Below are 18,264 nucleotides of genomic sequence, written 5' to 3'. Positions count from 1 at the left end.
GGGTGGCTTGGCAGAAGGAGGTGGCGGTGTGGAGGGAGAGGTCCTGATGTGGCATTCCAGGAGTGGGCAGCATGAGACCCTGACCTGGGTGGGAACCCTGAGAGGTGAGGGAGTCCCTCTCCTCCTGCCCCTTGGTCAGTGGAAGATGAGATAGGGTCAGGGCCACAGACGGTCCGTTGTTTGTCCTGCTGGGAATTCTGCAGGCCCAGCCCCTCCCTCCCCCACTGTCCTGACTGCTTGAGGCTCCCCTTCTCCCTCCCCTCAGGTGGCCTCTGCTCTGAGATGAGCCTCACACAGGTTCACTTATTCATTGTGAGTCATCTAGTCTTAAGGAACTTGACGCATCTTAAAAGACAAGGCACAGGGCCGAGCCTGTGGTGCACTCGGGAGAGTGCGGCGCTGGGAGTGCGGCGACGCTCCCGCCACGGGTTCGGATCCTATATAGGAATGGCCGGTGCACTCACTGGCTGAGTGCCAGTCACGAAAAAGACAAACAAACAAACAAACAAACAAAAAAAGACAAGGCACAGACACAGTGCACTAAAAATGAGGTAAAAGATGCCCGGCCCCGGGGAGATGGTCGCGAAGCTGATTCTCTCAGAGACCCAGGCTGAGGATGCCAGCGAGTTCTGTTCTTGAGTTCGGTGTGAGCCTCCCAGCAGCTCAGTTGTCACATGGGAGATGGGGGTGACGCTGAGCTGTGGGGTATGCAGACGGGAAGTGGGTTGGAGCCCAGATTTGAGCCACCCTGCCTGGGATCATAGTGTGGGCCCTGGGCCTGTTAACTACTCGTGCCTCGGTTTCCTTGCCTGTGAAGTAGGGGTGATGACAGTGCTTCTTGCAAAGGCTGCCACAGGACCTGGTTCATGAAGTGCCCTATAAGGGTCAGCCAAGGGTGGGGATGGGGGTGTGATGGTGGCAGGTGTGTGCCCAGCCTTCCTGGCCGCCTTGCCCCTGCCCCTTCCCACTGCTGTGACTCCGGGCATCCTGTCTTGACTCCCTAGGCCACCACTGAGGTGGCACAGGGCACATGTGGGAGACACATGACAGTAACAACGATTGCATCAGCACTGTGAGAGGAGCACGTGCCACGTACCAAGGGCGGGGGGACATCTCAACATCTATTGGCTGACGCTGTCATGTGAACATTGGACATTTCCTCAGTTCTGTGTAAAGTGCTATAGGAATGAAACGTCTGCCTGTTCAGACCGTGCTCTGCTGCATGCACAGGAGGAGGCATCGGGAAAGGCTTCTCAGAGGAGGTGACCCATGAACTGGGCTTTGAGGGTTGGGGAGGAGGCATTTACCAGGCAAAGACAGAGAGTCTTTCCTGCAGAGGGAACAGAATATGCAAAGGCATCACAGGGTCCATTTTCCATGTGGCTGGAATCCAGGTTGGAAGATCAGGTTGGGAGGAGGTCCTGGGGGCCAGGTCACAGCAGGCCTTCAGTGCCAGGACAGCAAACTTAGGCTTTACCCTGTAGGCAATGCATGCCACGGGAGGGTTCTGGACAGGGGAATCCTCAACAGAGCTGCCTTATAGAAGGTTGCTCTGGTGACTGGGAAGAGAATGGATTGGAGGGAGAGGTTGGAGGGAGAGGTTGGAGGCAGGGAAGCGGGTAAGGAGCTGTTGCAGCAATCCAGGTTCTGAGATGCTGAGGGCAGAGGGAGGGATGACAGGAAAGGCAAAGGCGACCCTGGGTAAGAAACTGCCAGCTCCAGCCTGTGGGGCCTCAGGCCTCGGCCACGCCCCATCCTTCGGCTGTCAAACCCTCACACTTTGCCTCATAGGCACTCAATAAATGCTTGTTTCATTAATGAACGGAACGTCATTTAATTAGTCAGACGCTATCAGTGCAGAACAGCTTGGAGGGAAACCCTCCTCTGGAGCAGAGATGCGAAGGGTCTGTGATTAACGGGGTTTACTTTTCTGCAGTTAATGTGAATGTCTTCCACCTCCACTCATGCAGGCCTTCTGAGGGTTCTAGGAGATATTTCATTTCCAGGGCAAGAATGTGTTTGAGCCTTATGTTACCCATAGCATGAGTTAAAGGATAGATCTGAACTAGGTTTGGAATCTGGGGTGTTGTTTCCCTCAGGGGCTGTGGGATGGGGGTGGCTGGATTTGCAGGACCTCTGGGGCCCACAGGCCTGCATGATTCCTGTGTTCACGTGTCTCTGTGGCCAGACGCTGTGCTGGCCTGAACAGGCAAATGCAACTTCATCCGGCTGTCTCTGCTCTTGAGGGCTTCCCAGACCAGCAGAGGACAGTGACAGTAGCACACTGGTTACACTTGCACTGTCAGATTGCATTCCAGTTTGCCTGGAGGAGTCCAGGCAGGCTTCATGGAAGAGGTGGCATTAGTGCTGAGACTTCCTTCCCTCGTCCTTCCCTCCCTCTCTTCATTCATCCAAGGAACCTTACTAACTACGCAGAGTGTACAGAATAGAGATCGTGTGCACGGACCCTCCCTGGGGCCAGCCTGCTGGGTTTAAATCCCTGTCCTACCACTGACTGGCTGTGTGACTCTGAGCAAGTGACTCCACCTCTGTCTGTCTGTCTTCATCCGAGGAATGGGGATAAAAGATAGGTTATCGTGGGACTAAGTGAGCTGATGAACGTGAAGCACTTGAAACAGGGCAGCTCGCGGTCAAGGCTTCCCGAGCATATCATTATTATGATTCTGTGCCCTGTGCTGGACTCGGCCTGCCCTCCGGGAGGCCCTGTAGGGGGCAGCAGACATGGACATAGCCTGGTGAAATGTTACAGCTGTCGTGACCCCTGGGCTGTCCCCCTGTGCGGAGCCTGGGCCCCCACATTTGCCCTCTCTAGGCCTGGACCCCCCACCTCCAACCTTCCCAGGGCTGGACCCCCAACCTCCACCCTCCTCAGGCCTAGACTACCACCTGCACCCTCACCAGGTCTGGTGGACCCCCACCTCTCCCCTACCGAGGCCTGGACCCCCCACCTCCACCCTTCTCAGGCCTGGGGGTCCCCACCTCTGCCCTTGCCAGGCCTGGGGGTCCCCACCCCCACCCTTCTCAGGCCTGGATCCCCCACCTCCACCCTTCTCAGGCCTGGGGGTCCCCACCTCTGCCCTCGCCAGGCCTGGGGGTCCCCACTCCACCCTTCCCAGCCCAGCCCCACCTGCTGTCCCCACAGGTGGGCAACCTGGGCCTCCTCTTCATGCTGCTCTTCTTCATCTACGCTGCTCTGGGAGTGGAGCTCTTCGGGAAGCTGGGTGAGTGACTAACTAGCTGGCCTGGGACAGGGTGGAGCAGGGCTGGAGGGCCTTGGCCTCAGGGTCTCAGTACTGGGAGGGTGCCCCCATGGCAGGATGGTGGGTGGCAGCCCTCAGCCACCCACACCCCCTTTTTGGAGTGGGTAGGAGCTTGTGAGGGATGGTAGCCTGGTCCACATGTACACACCAGGCCCATGTGGTAGACCCCTAACTTGGAGCCCCCCAGCTGTCTGGTCTCCTGGGAACCTGCCCTGCCCTGCCCCTGTGCCAGTGCCTGTCCTGAGCCAGTGCCTCCCCAGCAAGCAGTGAGCCCGGGGTGGGGCAGAGGCCAGCAGAGCCCACACTGAGCTCGGCCCTGCACGGGGTTGGGGGTTCCCTGAGGGGCGGGCCCTTTCCCCCCTCATCCTCTCTCGGGAACCAATTCTTGGGTGCCAGCTTGTGTGACACCTCCCTGAGCCTCAGTTTCTCCACCTGCAAATGGGGTGCAGCCCGCATGCACCTCTGAGGGTTGTGGTGGGGTTCTGAGATGAGGCTGGGGTGCCAGTGGCAGCGGGCTGACCTCCTCTCCCCTCTCAGTCTGCAACGATGAGAACCCGTGCGAGGGCATGAGCCGGCACGCCACCTTTGAGAACTTTGGCATGGCCTTCCTCACGCTCTTCCAGGTCTCCACTGGCGACAACTGGAACGGGATCATGAAGGTGCTGGTGGGCGGGCCAGGGAGGGAGATGTCAGGTGGGCTCCTGGTGCCCTCTGCCCGCCCGAAGCCGTGGTGCACATGGCAGGGGGTGTGGGGCACAGAATGGCAGAGGGACCTGCCTGGGACCCCCAACGCAGTGAGGCAGAACTGAGGCCAGAAATGCTTGATCCCCCAGTGCTGCCCTGGGACCAGTGGCCATATTCTAGGGGAAACAGCTCCACCCAGGCCAGGCCCTCAGGTGTTGGCTGCACTGACTGTCACCCAGCAGAGGCTTCCTGGCTCCGGCCCACAGCCCATCCTGTGCAGGGCAGGGAGGGCTCACGATCACAGAAATGAGGCCTCTGCCTCCAGGTCCTCGGGGTGGGAGATGTAGTAGTACAGCCTGTCTCGCTGTCCCCCCAAGAATGGCTCCAACAACGAGGCCATGGCGCAGGAGCAGGGAGGTGGAGAGGCAGGCCGCTCAGCCCTGTTGGGTTGGGGGTTGAGCTGGCACAAGAACCAGAGAGCAAGGACAGGGAGGGCTGTGGCCCAGAGAGCTCGGCCGTGAAGGCACCGCGCTCCTGCCCGGCCCCGTGCAGGGACCGAGGGCCACCCTCTGAAGGACGCCCTGATGCTCCTGCCCAGGCCCGGCTGCTGCGCTGGGGGTGAAGCGGGCTGGAGGGTGGGAGGAGAGGCACCTGAGCCACTGGGGCCTGGCTGACCCTGAGGCAGGCAGATGGCATCACAGGCCAGAGAGGGGCCCGGGGCCATCTGGGAACGTCGTGGGGTTTGAATCTTGGCTCTGCCGCCTCCGTGTGTGCAGCTCTGGGCCTGCCTCACCTGCCCGGCAGCTCCATCGCCTCCTCTGTAACATGGACGTGAGGTGGTGGGGAGGCCCGTGGCGGGTGGCCTGGGTCCTCACGGCCCCCTTCCCCGTGGCGCAGGACACGCTGCGGGACTGCACGCATGACGAGCGCAGCTGCCTGAGCAGCCTGCAGTTCGTGTCGCCGCTGTACTTCGTCAGCTTCGTGCTCACGGCCCAGTTTGTGCTCATCAATGTGGTGGTGGCAGTGCTCATGAAACACCTGGATGACAGCAACAAGGAGGCGCAGGAGGATGCCGAGATGGATGCCGAGATCGAGCTTGAGATGGCCCACGGCCTGGGCCCCGGCCCGCGGCTGCCCACCAGTTCCCCGGGGGCCCCTGGCCGAGCACCAGGAGGGGCGGGCGGCGGGGGCGATGACGGCCACTTGTGCCGGCGCTGCTACTCTCCAGCCCAGGTGGGCAGGGGCCGCAAGGACGCAAGGGTCGCCAGAGGGTGGGTGCCGTAGGGCTGCAGGGGCGGCTGGGCCAGGGAGGTCTCGGACAGAGACCACACTGCTCAGCTCCACAGAAGGGGTGACTCTGTGATGAGGGGTTGGTCCCAGGCCATGAGCACAGAGAACCGGGAGAGCAGCTGTGCCCCGCCCGCCCACAGTCCCGGGACCCGGACGATAATCCCACCTGTCCCCACCCCGTCCCCGTCCGCCTAGGAGAACCTGTGGCTGGACAGCGTCTCTTTAATCATCAAGGACTCCTTGGAGGGGGAGCTGACCATCATTGACAACCTGTCTGGCTCCATCTTCCACCACTACTCCTCGCCTGCTAGCTGTGACAAGTGTCACCACGACAAGCAAGAGGTAATGATATCCTGGGAGGGGCCTCGCCCCTTGTGGTGGGGGTGGCAGGAAGACTGGTGGGGGGCTGGCCCAAGAGAAGGGCCCTGACTCTGGGCCACAGTGACTGGGCTGCACCACCTTGGCCACCTGCTGTCCCCTGTGGCCATGGGCAGACCCTCTCCCTGAGCCTGAGCCTGCTCGTGTCTATAAGATACAGGCCTGTGGTGTGGCCGCAGAGAGCTGTGAGCCCCGGCACTGGGCCTGACACAGTAGGAGCTCAGAAACGGCTCAGGGGGAGCTTCCCAGGCTGTGCCCACGCGTCTGTCTCAGTGCAGGCCAGGTGGCCCTCTCCCCTCTCCCCAGCAGTGTGGGTTCCTGAGTTTGCCCCAGGGTGTTCCAGCCTCCACGGAGGGTCCCAGCCTCAGGTGGCTGTCAGGTCAGATCCTGAGGAGCCCTCAGCAGGAGCTGAAGGTCTGAGCAGCCCCACCCCCTCACCCCACAGTTTCCCTTCCCTATGACACCTGTGTAGGTATCCACGCAGGGCCATAGAGGAGTCATACCCCGCCATGCCTCGATGGGCACTTGGTCTAGGGGCAAGCAGACAGCTGTGGAGTTCATACTCCACAACAGCGCTGTGTTCTGCCCTCTGGCGCAGATAGCAAGTGGGCCTCCCAGGCCTGGCTTCCGTCAGAGATGGGCACTGTGTCATCACCATGTGTCACCCAGGCTGGGCCCCCACACAGGGTGGGCACACTGTCCATGCCCAGCAGGTCTCTGGACCTCGTTGACTACTGCCCTGCATCTTTTGGAAGATTAGGCCTGGGCTGAGTGCTCCAGGGCCCATGCCTGCCCCATCCCAGTCCCAGGGGTGACCAAGGTCACCACCTCTCCCTGCAGGTGCAGCTGGCTGAAACAGAGGCCTTCTCCCTGAACTCAGACAGGTCCTCATCCATCCTGCTGGGTGACGACCTGAGTCTCGAGGACCCCATAGCCTGCCCACCTGGCCCCAGAGATAGCAAGGTGAGCAGCCCCAGTGTGCTCCTGGATAGGTGGTCTGTCCTCGTGGCCTGGCCTCCACCTACCCAGCCAGGCCCCTGCTTCTTCCCAGGCTATCATTCAAGCAGCACCTACAGTGTGCTAGTCCCTCATCTCCTGTTGGTCAGATAAGGGCAGCAGAGCTCAGAGAGGTGGAGAGATTTACCTGAAATTACACAGCAAAGAGCCCAGCCAGGGCTCCAGGCACAGCATCCAGTGGCCTCAGCTGCTGCGTGTTGCTTTGGGTACATTTTATCTATTCAGTGGGGGTCACCCCAGGCAGGCCAACCTCACGGGGGGCTGTGAGGACGAAGAGAATGGAGGAGTCACAAAAGGCACAAGCACCTACTGTGTGCCACAAGCTCAGTCTGTCTGCCCTGCAGCTCTGTGCATTAGGGATGAGCGGGACCTATTTCACGTTCCAGGAAATGGGGGCTCTGAGAAGTGAGGTGAGTTGCCTACATCACACAGCCAGGATGACAGAGCAGGGAAGCCACCCTTGGGGATGGTCCCCAACCTCTGCCCCCCAGTGGTCAGTCTGAGGAGGCCTAGAGGGCAGGAAAGGCCCCTGTGTTGATCCTGCAGACTTGGGCGGAGGGATGTCCCTGGGCTTAGAAACTCAAGGCCAGGGGTTCCTGCCCCAGCTGGGGGGGCGGTGGGTGGGGGATACAAAGGGCAGCTACGGATGGGAAGCAGAGGGAGAATCTGGCCTGAAGTGGTCCTGCTCAGAGAGAGCCTCTGTCCCTAGATCCCCGGCAGCCTGGGCTTGGCACCTCTGCCCCCCAGGGCTGTCCTGCATCAGCACAGGGAATGCTGGAGTGGGGGATGAGCATGTATTCCCATCCCCTCCCTGGCCCCTTTATCCCCTACCTGAGTTAGCTCCTACAGCTCCCTGTCACCCCTATACTGCTGTCCTACACAGGAAGCCCAGGTGCACGGTTTCTGGGGCACTTTGAGCTTAGGCAGGGCTCAGTCTGGTTCATCGAGGCCATGTTCTGTGCCGGACTCAGAGAGCAAGTCATAGGGGGTCAGGGTGGTACGAGTCCATTTGCCTTGGCTCTTGAGGAGCTCGCCGAGCAAGAGTCACCTTGGGCTGCAGGGCTGAGGAATTCCAGGGCCAGGTGCTCCACGTGCAAGATACTAGTGTGGCAGCCAGGAAGGGGAGGTTACTCTCCTCAATACTCGATGTAGAAACTGAGGCCTGGCAGTGGGAAGGGACCCGCCCAAGGTCATGCTCACAGGAGGCGCCTGTGGCTTCTCCACCTGTCTTCTGATGCCTTTGCTGACTGTGACTTGGCTTCAGGGCTGGTCAGGGTCTGTACCAGGCACTTGGTTACAGAGATAAGGAAGATCCTCCACTGTCCTCAAGGATCTCAGAGTCAAGGGGGGAGTGAATGCAGGAAACCACTGACTGATCCAAGAGGGCTTCCTGGAGGTGGGGCTCTTTCACCTGGGTATGGGAAGGTGGTGGTTGCTGGCCAGGTGGAGGAGGTGAGAGGAAGGGCATCCTAGGTGGTGAGGGCAGCCCGGGCAGGGCTGTGGATCAGGGGTGTGGAGGCAGCTGTGGTGGGCTCAGCCTCTGTCCCCCTCCACCATCTTGCCCCCTCTGCCTCCCTTTCCCTGCAGGATGAGTCGGACCTGCTGGAGCCCATGCATGTGAGGGGCCTGGGCGAATGCTTCTTCCCCTTATCCAACGCGGCTGTCTCATCGGGTCCAGAGAACTTCCTGTGCGAGATGGAGGCCATCCCATTCAACCCCGTCCAGTCGTGGCTGAAACACGAGAGCAGCCAAGGTGAGGGGTGGGAGCACCGCCAGCTCCCCACGGCCCTGATCCCGGACATCTGCTTCACAGGGAGGTGGTTGAGTTTTTTCCCTTAGTATTTTTGCCCAGAATATTGTGTTCAGAGAGAACCAGATGGATTTCTGACAATAAGAAATAGATTCTCAGGCTTGATATAACAATGATAAAAGATCCAGAGCCAAATAATAGAGATGAGATAATAATTGTAACAGAAACCTGGGCTAAGTGAAGCTTCATGCTGAGCTTCCTAGGAGCTGTGGTGAAAAGGGAAGCAGGTTGGCAAACACAGCTCACATTATCAAACAGAAGGAAAGCTGCCGGATTATTGAGATGTTTCTCTACAGCTGAATTGGAGAGGTGTTTATTCCACAGATCTTCACACAGGTGATGTTAAGCCACGGAAAGCCTCATGCCTTTAACAGCTTATTTGTAAAATGTCCTGACATTTATCCTCAGCCTCACCCCCGGTGTCCTGTGTGTGCTTTGGACCCATGGCTGGGCTATGGGCATGAGGGCAGGGGACTGAGTGGGCCCGTCCATCACTTGGGCTCACCTTTGCCTGCAGTTCTCTTGGAGGGTGACAGGAATCTGGTTTTATAGCACTGGCTGGGGAGGAGGGCAGAGAGATGAGGAGCCCAGCACAAGAGGGACCCCCAAGGCCCTGAGCCCACCCCAAGTACTCTTCTGGGACTCTGCATTGGGGTGACTTTTCCTCTTGGCTGGACATGATGGCTGAGGTGGCTTCCTGAACCAAAAGTCAGGGCTCAGGACCTGACCCAAGAGCCATTCTGATGGAATGAAATCTCATCCCCTTTAGTTAACCATTTATTTTTGTTTTCCTTCAATAAAAAGACAGTGTAGCACAGGAATCCCACCAGGAGCATTCAGGCTGTCCAGCCATCTGGGGTACGTATTTACGTATTCTCAGATCCCTTTAGCCCATCCTCATCCTGCAAGGTGCTGAGGGGACCATGGGCAGAGGCTGCTGCTGGCCCTTCCCCCCAGCACACTCAGACCCTCCTTAGCACCTCCCCATCCCCCTCTCCCCCTGTCCAACCCCCTCCACCCCAGCAGAGCAGTCCAGGCTGACCTGGCAGCATTCAGTGCTTGACCCAAGGCTGGGAAGCCCCACCCCTGCCATCTGTCCTGCAGGGGCCCCAGTCCTGTCCAGGCGACATGGAGTGTCAGGACCCAAGGGTAACTAAGCCTAGTGAGCACCTGCTGTGTACCTGGTACCTCTTCTTATACTTACCACCCTCTCTCCACCCCTCACGGTAGGCATCTTGTCCCCTTCTACCCAGGAAGATAACAAGGAGTTGGGACTTGAGCCGGGTCTGCTTGGCTCCAAAAACTGTGCCTTTGCCCAGTGCCTGTCCTCCCAGGAGTTACACAGGCTGGCTCAGTATTTCTCTCTTGCTCTCACAACGGGGAAACCGAGACCCAGAGAGGGGGACTTGCCCATGGTCTCATGGCCAGTTAGGCACCCCCTGCCCTCCAGCCGTGTGCTCAGCACCCATGCCCAGGGGCTCTCTCCCCCAGCTCCATCTCCTCCCTCCCCAGCAGCACCCCCGAGCCCCTCCAGCCCACTCTTGCCCATGCCAGCCGAGTTCTTCCACCCTGCTGTGTCCGCCAGCCAGAAAGGGCAGGAGAAGGGCACCAGGACCGGGATCCTCCCTAAGATTGCCCTGCAGGGCTCCTGGGCATCCTTGCGGTCCCCGAGTGTCAACTGCACCCTCCTCCGGCAGGTATGGGCACCTCTAGGGCTCCAGAGAGCTGTCCTGCTGGGGGGCATCTGACCACCTGTAAAGTCCAAGGGAGGGGGAGGGGATGGGCCTGACCAAAGGTGCAGGGGCTTGACAGTGTGGGGGGACTTGGAAAAGTTTGGGGGGTGATGCAGAGGGGGAGGTGGCACTAGAAGCTGATAAAATGGGCAGGGCCAGACCCTGGGGCACCTGGGGGTAAAAGAGTGTGGGAAGGACCCAGATGGTGGGTGGCAGTCCTGAAAGAGGGTCTGTGGGTGCTAGCTTGAGGGGATAGGGAGGAGGAGGTATTGGGGAGGCTTTGCAGAGTGACAGGGTTGCTGGGGGTTGGATGTGGGTAGGGGCTTGATTAGTGGGAATGGAGGAGGAGGAGCAGGTCTGGGGGATGGGAGGTTTTGGCTGCAGGGTCCCCGGTACTGGATCTGCTGGGGCCGCAGCCCCCATGCTACCTGGACACACGGAGTGCCCAGAGCCCAGAATGGAAAGGCCCTGCAGACCCGCAGCGCCTTTCTGTGGGTGGGAGATGGGGCTGCACGGTGCTCCTGGAATCATTCATTCATTCAGGGACCGTCTGTAGAGCCTCAGGTCAGGTGTGTGCCAGGCTGTGCACTACACCAGGCAACAGGACACAAACTCCCTGCTCCTGGGCTTAAAGTTTAGTGTTTAGAGTGTGTTGTGGGGTGTGGGAGAGAGATGATAAACCAAAATAAATGCCTAAAAGGTATAGTCTTCTTTATAGCAGTTCCTGCTAGGAGGAGATGGCACAGGGAGGGGCTGGGAGGTGCTGGTAGTTCTGGTGGAGGGCTGGAGGCCTTCCCGAGGGAGTGGGCACAGCCTGGGCAGAGGCTGTGGGAAGGGGCCGGAGGAGCCGCATGAACGCGGGCCAGGGTGATGGGAAGTGAGGCCAAGAGGTGCAGGTGGCTGGGGCCTGAGGGCTTTTACTTAGGGACCCCCGGAGCTTGTATGAAGGGCAGGGCCAGGGTCAGACTTGGGCTTGAGAAGGGTGATGCTGGCTGTCCCTGAGGACCAGGGCGAGGTGGGGCAGGGAGCCCAGTCGGAGGCCACTGTGGGGACTGCACGAGAGCCCTTCAGTGGCTCAGACACGGTGGAGAGAAGCTGTGGGGTCCCAGCTGTGTTCTGAAGGGAGCTCCTGCGTGCATGTGCTGGGAGGCTGCGTGCATGTGCTGGGAGGCCTGGCATTCCTGGTAGGGGCCGGGGGGACCCGACGGCCGCCATCCCCTGCTACCTCCCTGCAGGCCACTAGGAGTGACACGTCGCTGGACGCCAGCCCCAGCAGCTCCGTGGGCAGCCTACAGACCACCCTGGAGGACAGCATGACCCTGAGCGACAGTCCCCGGCGCGCCCTGGGTCCGCCCGTGCCCAAGCTGGGGTCCCGGGCTGGCCTGTCGCCCGCCGGCCGCCGGCGCCTCAGCCTGCGGGGCCGGGGCCTGTTCAGCCTGCGCGGGCTGCGGGCGCATCAGCGCAGCCACAGCAGCGGGGGCTCCACCAGCCCGGGCTGCACCCAGCACGACTCCATGGACCCCTCGGACGAAGAGGGCCGCGGCGGCGCGGGCGGCGGGGGCGCGGGCAGCGAGCGCTCGGAGACCCTCAGCAGCCTGTCGCTCACGTCCCTCTTCTGGCCGCCGCCGCCGCCGCCCCCCGGCCTCACGCCCGCCAGGAGGTTCAGCAGCACCAGCAGCCTGGCCGCCGGCCCCGGCCGCCCGCGCGCCGCCGCGGCCCCAGCCCGAGGCCTGGCCCGGAGCCCCTCGTGGGCCGCGGACCGCTGCCGGGACCCGCCCGGCCACGCCCCGCGGGCCTCGGGCCTGGGCCCCTCGGCGACCGAGCCGCGGCCGCGCCCCGCACAGCTGGAGCCGGGAGACGCGGCCGGCAAGAGGAAGAGATGAGGGGCCGCCGGCCGCCCACCGCCCGCCCGCCCCGTGTCACCCACCGCCTTTTACCTCAGGAGCCAGGGACAGGCAGCAATACTTTGTCCGCACCTGGGAGTCGTGCGGCCGTCCGCGAGGCCGCCGAGGCGGGATGAGTCGGGTCCGCGTCAGCCAAGGCCCAGCGCGGCCCTTGCAGTGCATATACGTGTATAATATGCAGATACAGAGAGACAGACACATCTATATATATATTTATTTTTTTTACCGACAGCTTATGACTTCCAGAAAGTGCTAGAGTTGGAGAATGCGGGCCAGGGCCTGCCCAGGGGTTCTGTCTGAGGCGGAGGACCCTGGCCGGACCCACCCCTGGGCAGTGGTCCTGCGGGGGGCATGGGCAGCCGTGGTTTTCGGTGTCTCCCCCGGGGTTGAGAGTAGCCTGGGGAGGACTCTCAGGCTCCTGAGGGCCCCGAGGCCCAGGACACAGGCCCAGAAGAAGAGGTGCAGTTCAGGGTGCGCTTTTTTCCTCTAAAGAAGAAATGCTGCTAAGATCCCGCAACCTCCCCACGCATCGGGGTGTCTGTCTTGTCATTTCTGACCATCTAGTTGTCGTGAAGTCTCTTGTCGACACCCCAGAGCACTCAGACTCTCCTAGTCAACTGGTTAGATGTCTGTCTTTAGAAAAATCAGGGGTGAGTAGTTGTACTTTCTTAGGGCAGGGGGTGGGGGTGGAGGGCAGCTCCAAAGCTGGGCAGGGGTCTCTGGCCCCAGGTGAAGGCCTGGCCTCAGTGAGCACTTCCAAAGGGTTTCCGCCCCCAGGGAGGCTGAGGGAAAGAATAGAGGTGGCAGGAGACAGGAGTTCATGGGAGCCACAGTGTGCTTGGGGGGTCGCAGGTGCCCACCTGGCCCACTCTGGCTTGACTGCCCCGCAGGTGCCCCTGGGCTCAGGCAGCAGTTGTGCGGTTCCTTACGGCCTTTTTCCCTGGTGTGGGCTGTGAGCCTCGGCTGTTCCTGGATGTTGTGTTCCTCCTGCCCCGGGGAGGTCGGGGTAGAGCAGATCTGACAGGATTCTAAGCTGGAGTCAGGACACCTTCCTGGGCCCTGGGACCAGCCCCTACCCCACCCCCCAGCTCCTTCAGCCTCCAGCCGGGTCACCTGGAGACCCACATCCTCCGACTCCCCATCTGCCTGTCCCTGGGTCTCTGTCTCTGTCTCCTCTCACTGTCCCTAAGCTGCAGATCAGGTTCACTGTAGTAGTGCTTGCCAAATGGATTCACGATGGGTGTTTTTTATTTGAATAGTTATGCATTTATTTTCATATTTGTTAGAAAAAAAATAATGCACTGAACCCATAGTTTATAGACATAATGCTTAGGTGAAAGCTAAGTTTTGAAAAAGTGGGTGGGTTTAAAGTCTGTTTAAAGGAGACTGGGAATGTGTTGGTCGCAGTGGTCTGCAGGTATGTCAGAAATGCCACAAGCTGGGGCATCGCTGCACCTCAGCAACACCTGGGGGCCTTTGCTGAGCTCTCCTCCGAGGGCTTTGGCTGGGCCCTGCTGAGGGAGGCCTGCCTTGTCCCCGTTCCCAAGCCCTGACTTTAAAGGACTTGGCTTCCAGCCAGGCTGGTGAGGGGTGCAGAGGGTGGGCCACTCAGACGGGCTCCAGGTGTCTTCCAGGCTGGACGAGGTACCCTCAGGGTCTGGGTGCTGTAGCAAGTGAAAGGTGATGAATGACCCGAGCTTTTGCTGTGTGAAAAGCCCTCCCCTTAGAGCGGAGGTGGTGAGGGGCAGGGGAGGGCTGTCACCACTACATGCGAGGAAACCGAGGCCTGGAGAGGGGTGGAGGCCAGCCCGGTCCCTCAGGGCCCTGGCAGCAAAGAAGGGAGTGCCCTGGAGGGCCAGCCCCTGAATACCTGGACCATGAGAAAGCACACCCCGCATTTCAAAGGACGGCAATTCAGGGGTCCAGCCAGCCCAGCCATGGAGTTGGGCCATCTTGGTAATGGGGCCTGGCTTGGCCCCTGAGCCCCACTGACCCTCCTGTCATCACCGAGAAGTGGGCCACCCCAGCAAGAGCTGACCCAGGTCCCGGCTGGGGTGGGGTGTGGAGGAGGGTCACTGTGTGCTCCCCTGCCTTAGTGATGCTCAAGTGCCTCCAGTGGAGGAGTCACCCTTCCCCCTCCTGGGGGAAGGGGGAGATGTCGGGGAGGCCAGGCCCACGTCCAAAGCTGCCTGTCCAGAGAGCCCTGCCTCCCTTTCCATGCTGATTGTTTTTTGGGGTGGGAGGGTGGGGCAGGCGTAGACAGGCATGCTGCTGGGGGGCTATACAGAAGACCCTGCGGAGGACGGGTCAGGCTTCGGCGGGACGGGATCCGTCACCGGTTGGGCAGCCTCTGCTTTCCTAGACCAACCATTGTCTTGTTCAATCCACGTGGCGGCCAGCGCGTGTGTGCTGTTGATCTGAGCACTTTCTCGATGTTACCAAGTCCTGAGTGGTTGGACAGGGACTACATCCCAGGCATGTCTGACATGAGGCCATCCCTCTGTCCTGAACCATGTGATCCCAGAACAAGCAGACATGTTGGGGAGGGCGTTCTAGGTAGAGGTACAGGCGTGAACACAGGTTTGTGGGCTGGACAGGGGTGAGCTCAGAGGCAGGGAAGCTTCACCTGGGGGAGTCGTGGGAGATGGGGCGGTTCCCAGAGGGCCCCAAATGCTGACCGTAGGCACTTGGCCTTGTTTCTGTGGGCAATGGGGGACAGGACCAGGGAAGCTGTGATTCACTGGCGAGGACAAGTCCAGATGGATAAGGGTTGGGCCAATGGCCCTTCCTCCTCCCCAGCCTTGAGGCCTAGGGCCGTGGCTTCAGGCCCATGCCTGTCCATCACAAAAGCACAAACTTTCCCTAACCTACATGGGCCTTACCATGGGGAGAGTGGGGATCCAGGTGCCAGACAACCCACAGTTTCTGTTTGCTGGGCTCTGTAGGGTGGTGGCTGGTGGGCACCTTGGCCTCTGCACAGAGGGGTCCAAGAGCAGATGAGGTGTGGCCTACTCTGGCCAAACCCTCTTCTTCTCCCCTGCACTGCTTGCTCCTGCACCAGGCAGCCCCTTAAAGGAGGACAAAGTGTGCACAGTCCCAGCCTGTCTGCCCATCTTCCCCCCAGATCTCCCCCCGGAGCCTTCTGCTTTGGGGGCCACCTCCAGCCCCCTTTACTGCGTTGTGTAAGGGCTTGGGATCTTAGAAGCTGCTGTTTAACCCAGATACACATACTCTTTTTGTCTTTGTGCAATAATCAGTGTTCCTGGCAGAGCCCAGGCTGAGCTGGGGCCTGGGGAGGAGGCAAAGGCCACCTCCTCCAGGAAGCCCTCGGCCTGGCCTCGCTGCTGTGACTGTAGCACTCCCAGTCGCTGTACAGTTTCTATGGTGTGAATGAACTTCCCTCCTAGTTGCTAATGGCGCTGGTACCTGCTGGCCCAGATGGCCCGGGCATAGAGAAACCAGACGGCAGCCACCACTAGTGTTGTTTTGAATAAAACCCCAGAAGCCTATTTAAGAATTTCTCCATGTGTCTCTGCTCTTCTTTCCCCAGCAGGGTGGGGGTCGAGCTGGGGCTATTCCCAGAGGAGGGGCGGCGATGAGTTCTCCCTCGTGTTCAGGCTGTCAGGCCTGGGGTGTCAGGGACCTAGAGAAAGGCCCCATGGCAAGGTCCTCTCCTGGCTGGGCCTGCAGGGCTGGGAGGAGGCAGACCTGGCTCTCAGGCTCTGGTGCCATGGCTAAGATGCCAGACTAGGGAGAGAGGGCCACGGGGCATAATAGTCTCACCTTTGGCACTGTTTCCTGAATTCATATTGCAGGTGTATCAGGACTCTTCTGGCTGCAAAGGACAAAAGCCCAATTCAGGCTTGAAAATAAAAGAAAGAGAGAGAGAAGGGAGAAAGGGAGGGAGGAAACAAGAAAAGACATAAGGGAATAACTTAGTGTCTCAAGTTTAAAAAAGCCCAGAGGTGGGGTTGGCTTTAGGTGTAACTGGATCAAGGGCTCCGTCTGTGTCACAGGACACAGCCTCTCTCCACCTCTTGACTCTGGGTCCTGCGTTTGCTCCTCTCCTGTCCTCATGGCCACCAGCAGCCCCAATTCAGGCCTGTCCTCCCATCCCCGGGTGAATGGGAGCTTGTCTCCCCGGCAGTCTGGCAAAGTCCTGGGGCAGGAGCCTCACTCAGTGTCACTCAGGGTTGACTGGGGTACTTGCCCTGGAGATGCTGTGCTCTGACTGGTCAGGCTGAGGTGAGCCACTCTGGGGTGCAGGGATGGGGCGACCTGCCTGTGTCATGGCCTGAGAGTAGGAAAAGGAGAAAACGCCCAAGGAGAACTGTGGTGCGCCTGCTGGGCAGAGGGAAGCGTGCTGGGTGCGCCGCGAGCCCTGGGATTCCTCTCTCCTGCTAAGCTCCCTGGGAAGGGCGGTTCTCATCCTTGCCCTTCAGGAGGAGGCAGAGGACCCAGAGAGGTCCAGAGACAGGTCCCCTGGCTATGGACAGGCTGGGAGAGCAGTAACAGCCAAGCTGGTGGCCTCCCTGTTCCCATTGTGTGTCCTCTCTCCCAAGGGGCAAGTGTGGCCTCCAGCATGGCCTCCTCAAGGCCCTGCTCACGCTGGAGATGGAGGTGAACTAAGGCCACCCCACAGGAAGGCCTGTCCCCCCTAGCTCACTTTAACCCTGCCCCCTTGTCACTCTTGGTCTGCTAGCCCCTACTTTTCCCGTTTCTGCTTTGTGATCCTCTTCCTGGTGGCTCCTGCAGCTCTTGGAAATAATAGAGAAATCAGCACAGCATCTAGGCCCCTGTGCCTGGCACAGAGTGGGCGACGGGGTGGAGGAGCTGAAGCCGAGGCTGGAGATGGGAGCTCTGAGCGCCCCGCAGGACCACACAGAGCACTGGGGTTTCCTGCTCCAAGCCCGTCCCTTCTGCCTCCCGAGTACCCTCTCCTCCCCGTGCCGCTGCCCACTCAGGTCTCACGGCCCTGGACAGCCCTGGACTGTCATGCCACCCCCTCCCACCCCTCCCAGCTCCAGGGCCAGTGCCCTGTTCCCACCAGGCCCGTCCGACACCTCCCTTGTCCACGGTCCTGAGATAAAGTCCTGAAAGTCCTGAGCCCTTGGCTGGTGCACCCTTGCTCCTGCTGTTCCCACCTGGAATCTTTCTCGCCTCCTCCATCTGCCCCTGCCCCCTGGTGAGTGCCCCTCCCAACCCCCCAGCTTCAAGGAGACCTTCGAGAACAAGCATGAGGGGCGTTACGCATGCCATGGCCTCCAGGAAACTGGAAGCTCCCCAAGAGGAGGGGCATGTCCAGTTCATTTCTGTGTCCTGAAGGCCCAACTCTGGGCACGCCAGGGCAGGAGCTACATAGGTGGATGGATGGACAGACGGATGGATTGCTGGGCTGAGGGGTGCGGGCTGCGGGCTGCAGCCTCTGCTGGCAAATGGCCACAGCACTGTCCGCCACACGACTGGGGGTTCGATGCTCCAGGCAAAGGCGACTGTCTGCAGCTGGACCAGAGGTGGATGTCAGGGCACCCACTGGACAAACTGGCCGATTGGAGAAGTCCTGGGGCTGGGGTGGGGCAGGGAGCAGGGAGAGGAGGAGAGAAGGGTGGATGCAGATGCAGGAGGGGACAAGCAACGTGCGCTCCAGGCGGGACCTGGAGCCTGACCTTCTGCTGAGCAAAGCTCAGGGGCCTGTTCTGTCCTCCCTCCTCCGCCTGGCTGCTGGCTCCAGGCTCCTGCTGGGACAGAAGGACACAAGTGACTGGCCGCTCCCCCAGAGTCTGAGCAGGCCACCTGCCCTCCACTGTCACTCCCTCACCCGGGCTCTGGGTCAGGAAGCCGGGCCTACCTCAAACTTCCTCCTCCTGTGGACTCCCAGGGTGGCATCCCATGGCCTCTGCAGCTCATCCCATGGGCCCTTCGAGGTGACGGTCACTCCCTCTTCCTCAGAACTCTCTCCTCCCTCCCAGGGCCCTCTGTGCCTCCACTTCCCCTTGTTGTCTGCAGGACCTTTACGTCCGGGCCCCTCCCCAGCTGCCCCTGCCCAGGTTGGGTCAGCCTCATTCAGGGCCCTGAGCACTGTCTGCATGACACTGCTGCCCCTTCGCCCCTAACTCCAGCCCCATTGCAGGACTGTCCCCGCACTTCCCACTGTGCCTTTGCAGCTG

At 60.4% G+C, this 18,264-nt stretch overlaps 1 protein-coding gene across 1 annotated transcript in view; it reads left to right on the top strand.

Annotated features, from left to right (window-relative positions):
- CACNA1I (calcium voltage-gated channel subunit alpha1 I) overlaps positions 1–12,076 on the top strand; it is a 97,949-nt gene extending 85,873 nt beyond the window's left edge. The window contains exons 29-36 of the mRNA XM_063076312.1: positions 3,164–3,242; positions 3,819–3,940; positions 4,863–5,198; positions 5,451–5,597; positions 6,474–6,596; positions 8,238–8,403; positions 9,976–10,157; positions 11,429–12,076. Of these exons, the coding sequence (XP_062932382.1) occupies positions 3,164–3,242; positions 3,819–3,940; positions 4,863–5,198; positions 5,451–5,597; positions 6,474–6,596; positions 8,238–8,403; positions 9,976–10,157; positions 11,429–12,076 (1,803 nt within the window). The remainder of the gene's footprint in view (positions 1–3,163; positions 3,243–3,818; positions 3,941–4,862; positions 5,199–5,450; positions 5,598–6,473; positions 6,597–8,237; positions 8,404–9,975; positions 10,158–11,428) is intronic.
- The last annotated feature ends 6,188 nt before the right edge of the window (positions 12,077–18,264 follow it).

Source organism: Cynocephalus volans, chromosome 12, assembly GCF_027409185.1.
Source record: "Cynocephalus volans isolate mCynVol1 chromosome 12, mCynVol1.pri, whole genome shotgun sequence".
Taxonomy (NCBI): Eukaryota; Metazoa; Chordata; class Mammalia; order Dermoptera; family Cynocephalidae; genus Cynocephalus; species Cynocephalus volans.
Note: the sequence above shows the minus strand (reverse complement) of the source record. Positions and strands in the feature narration are given on the sequence as shown.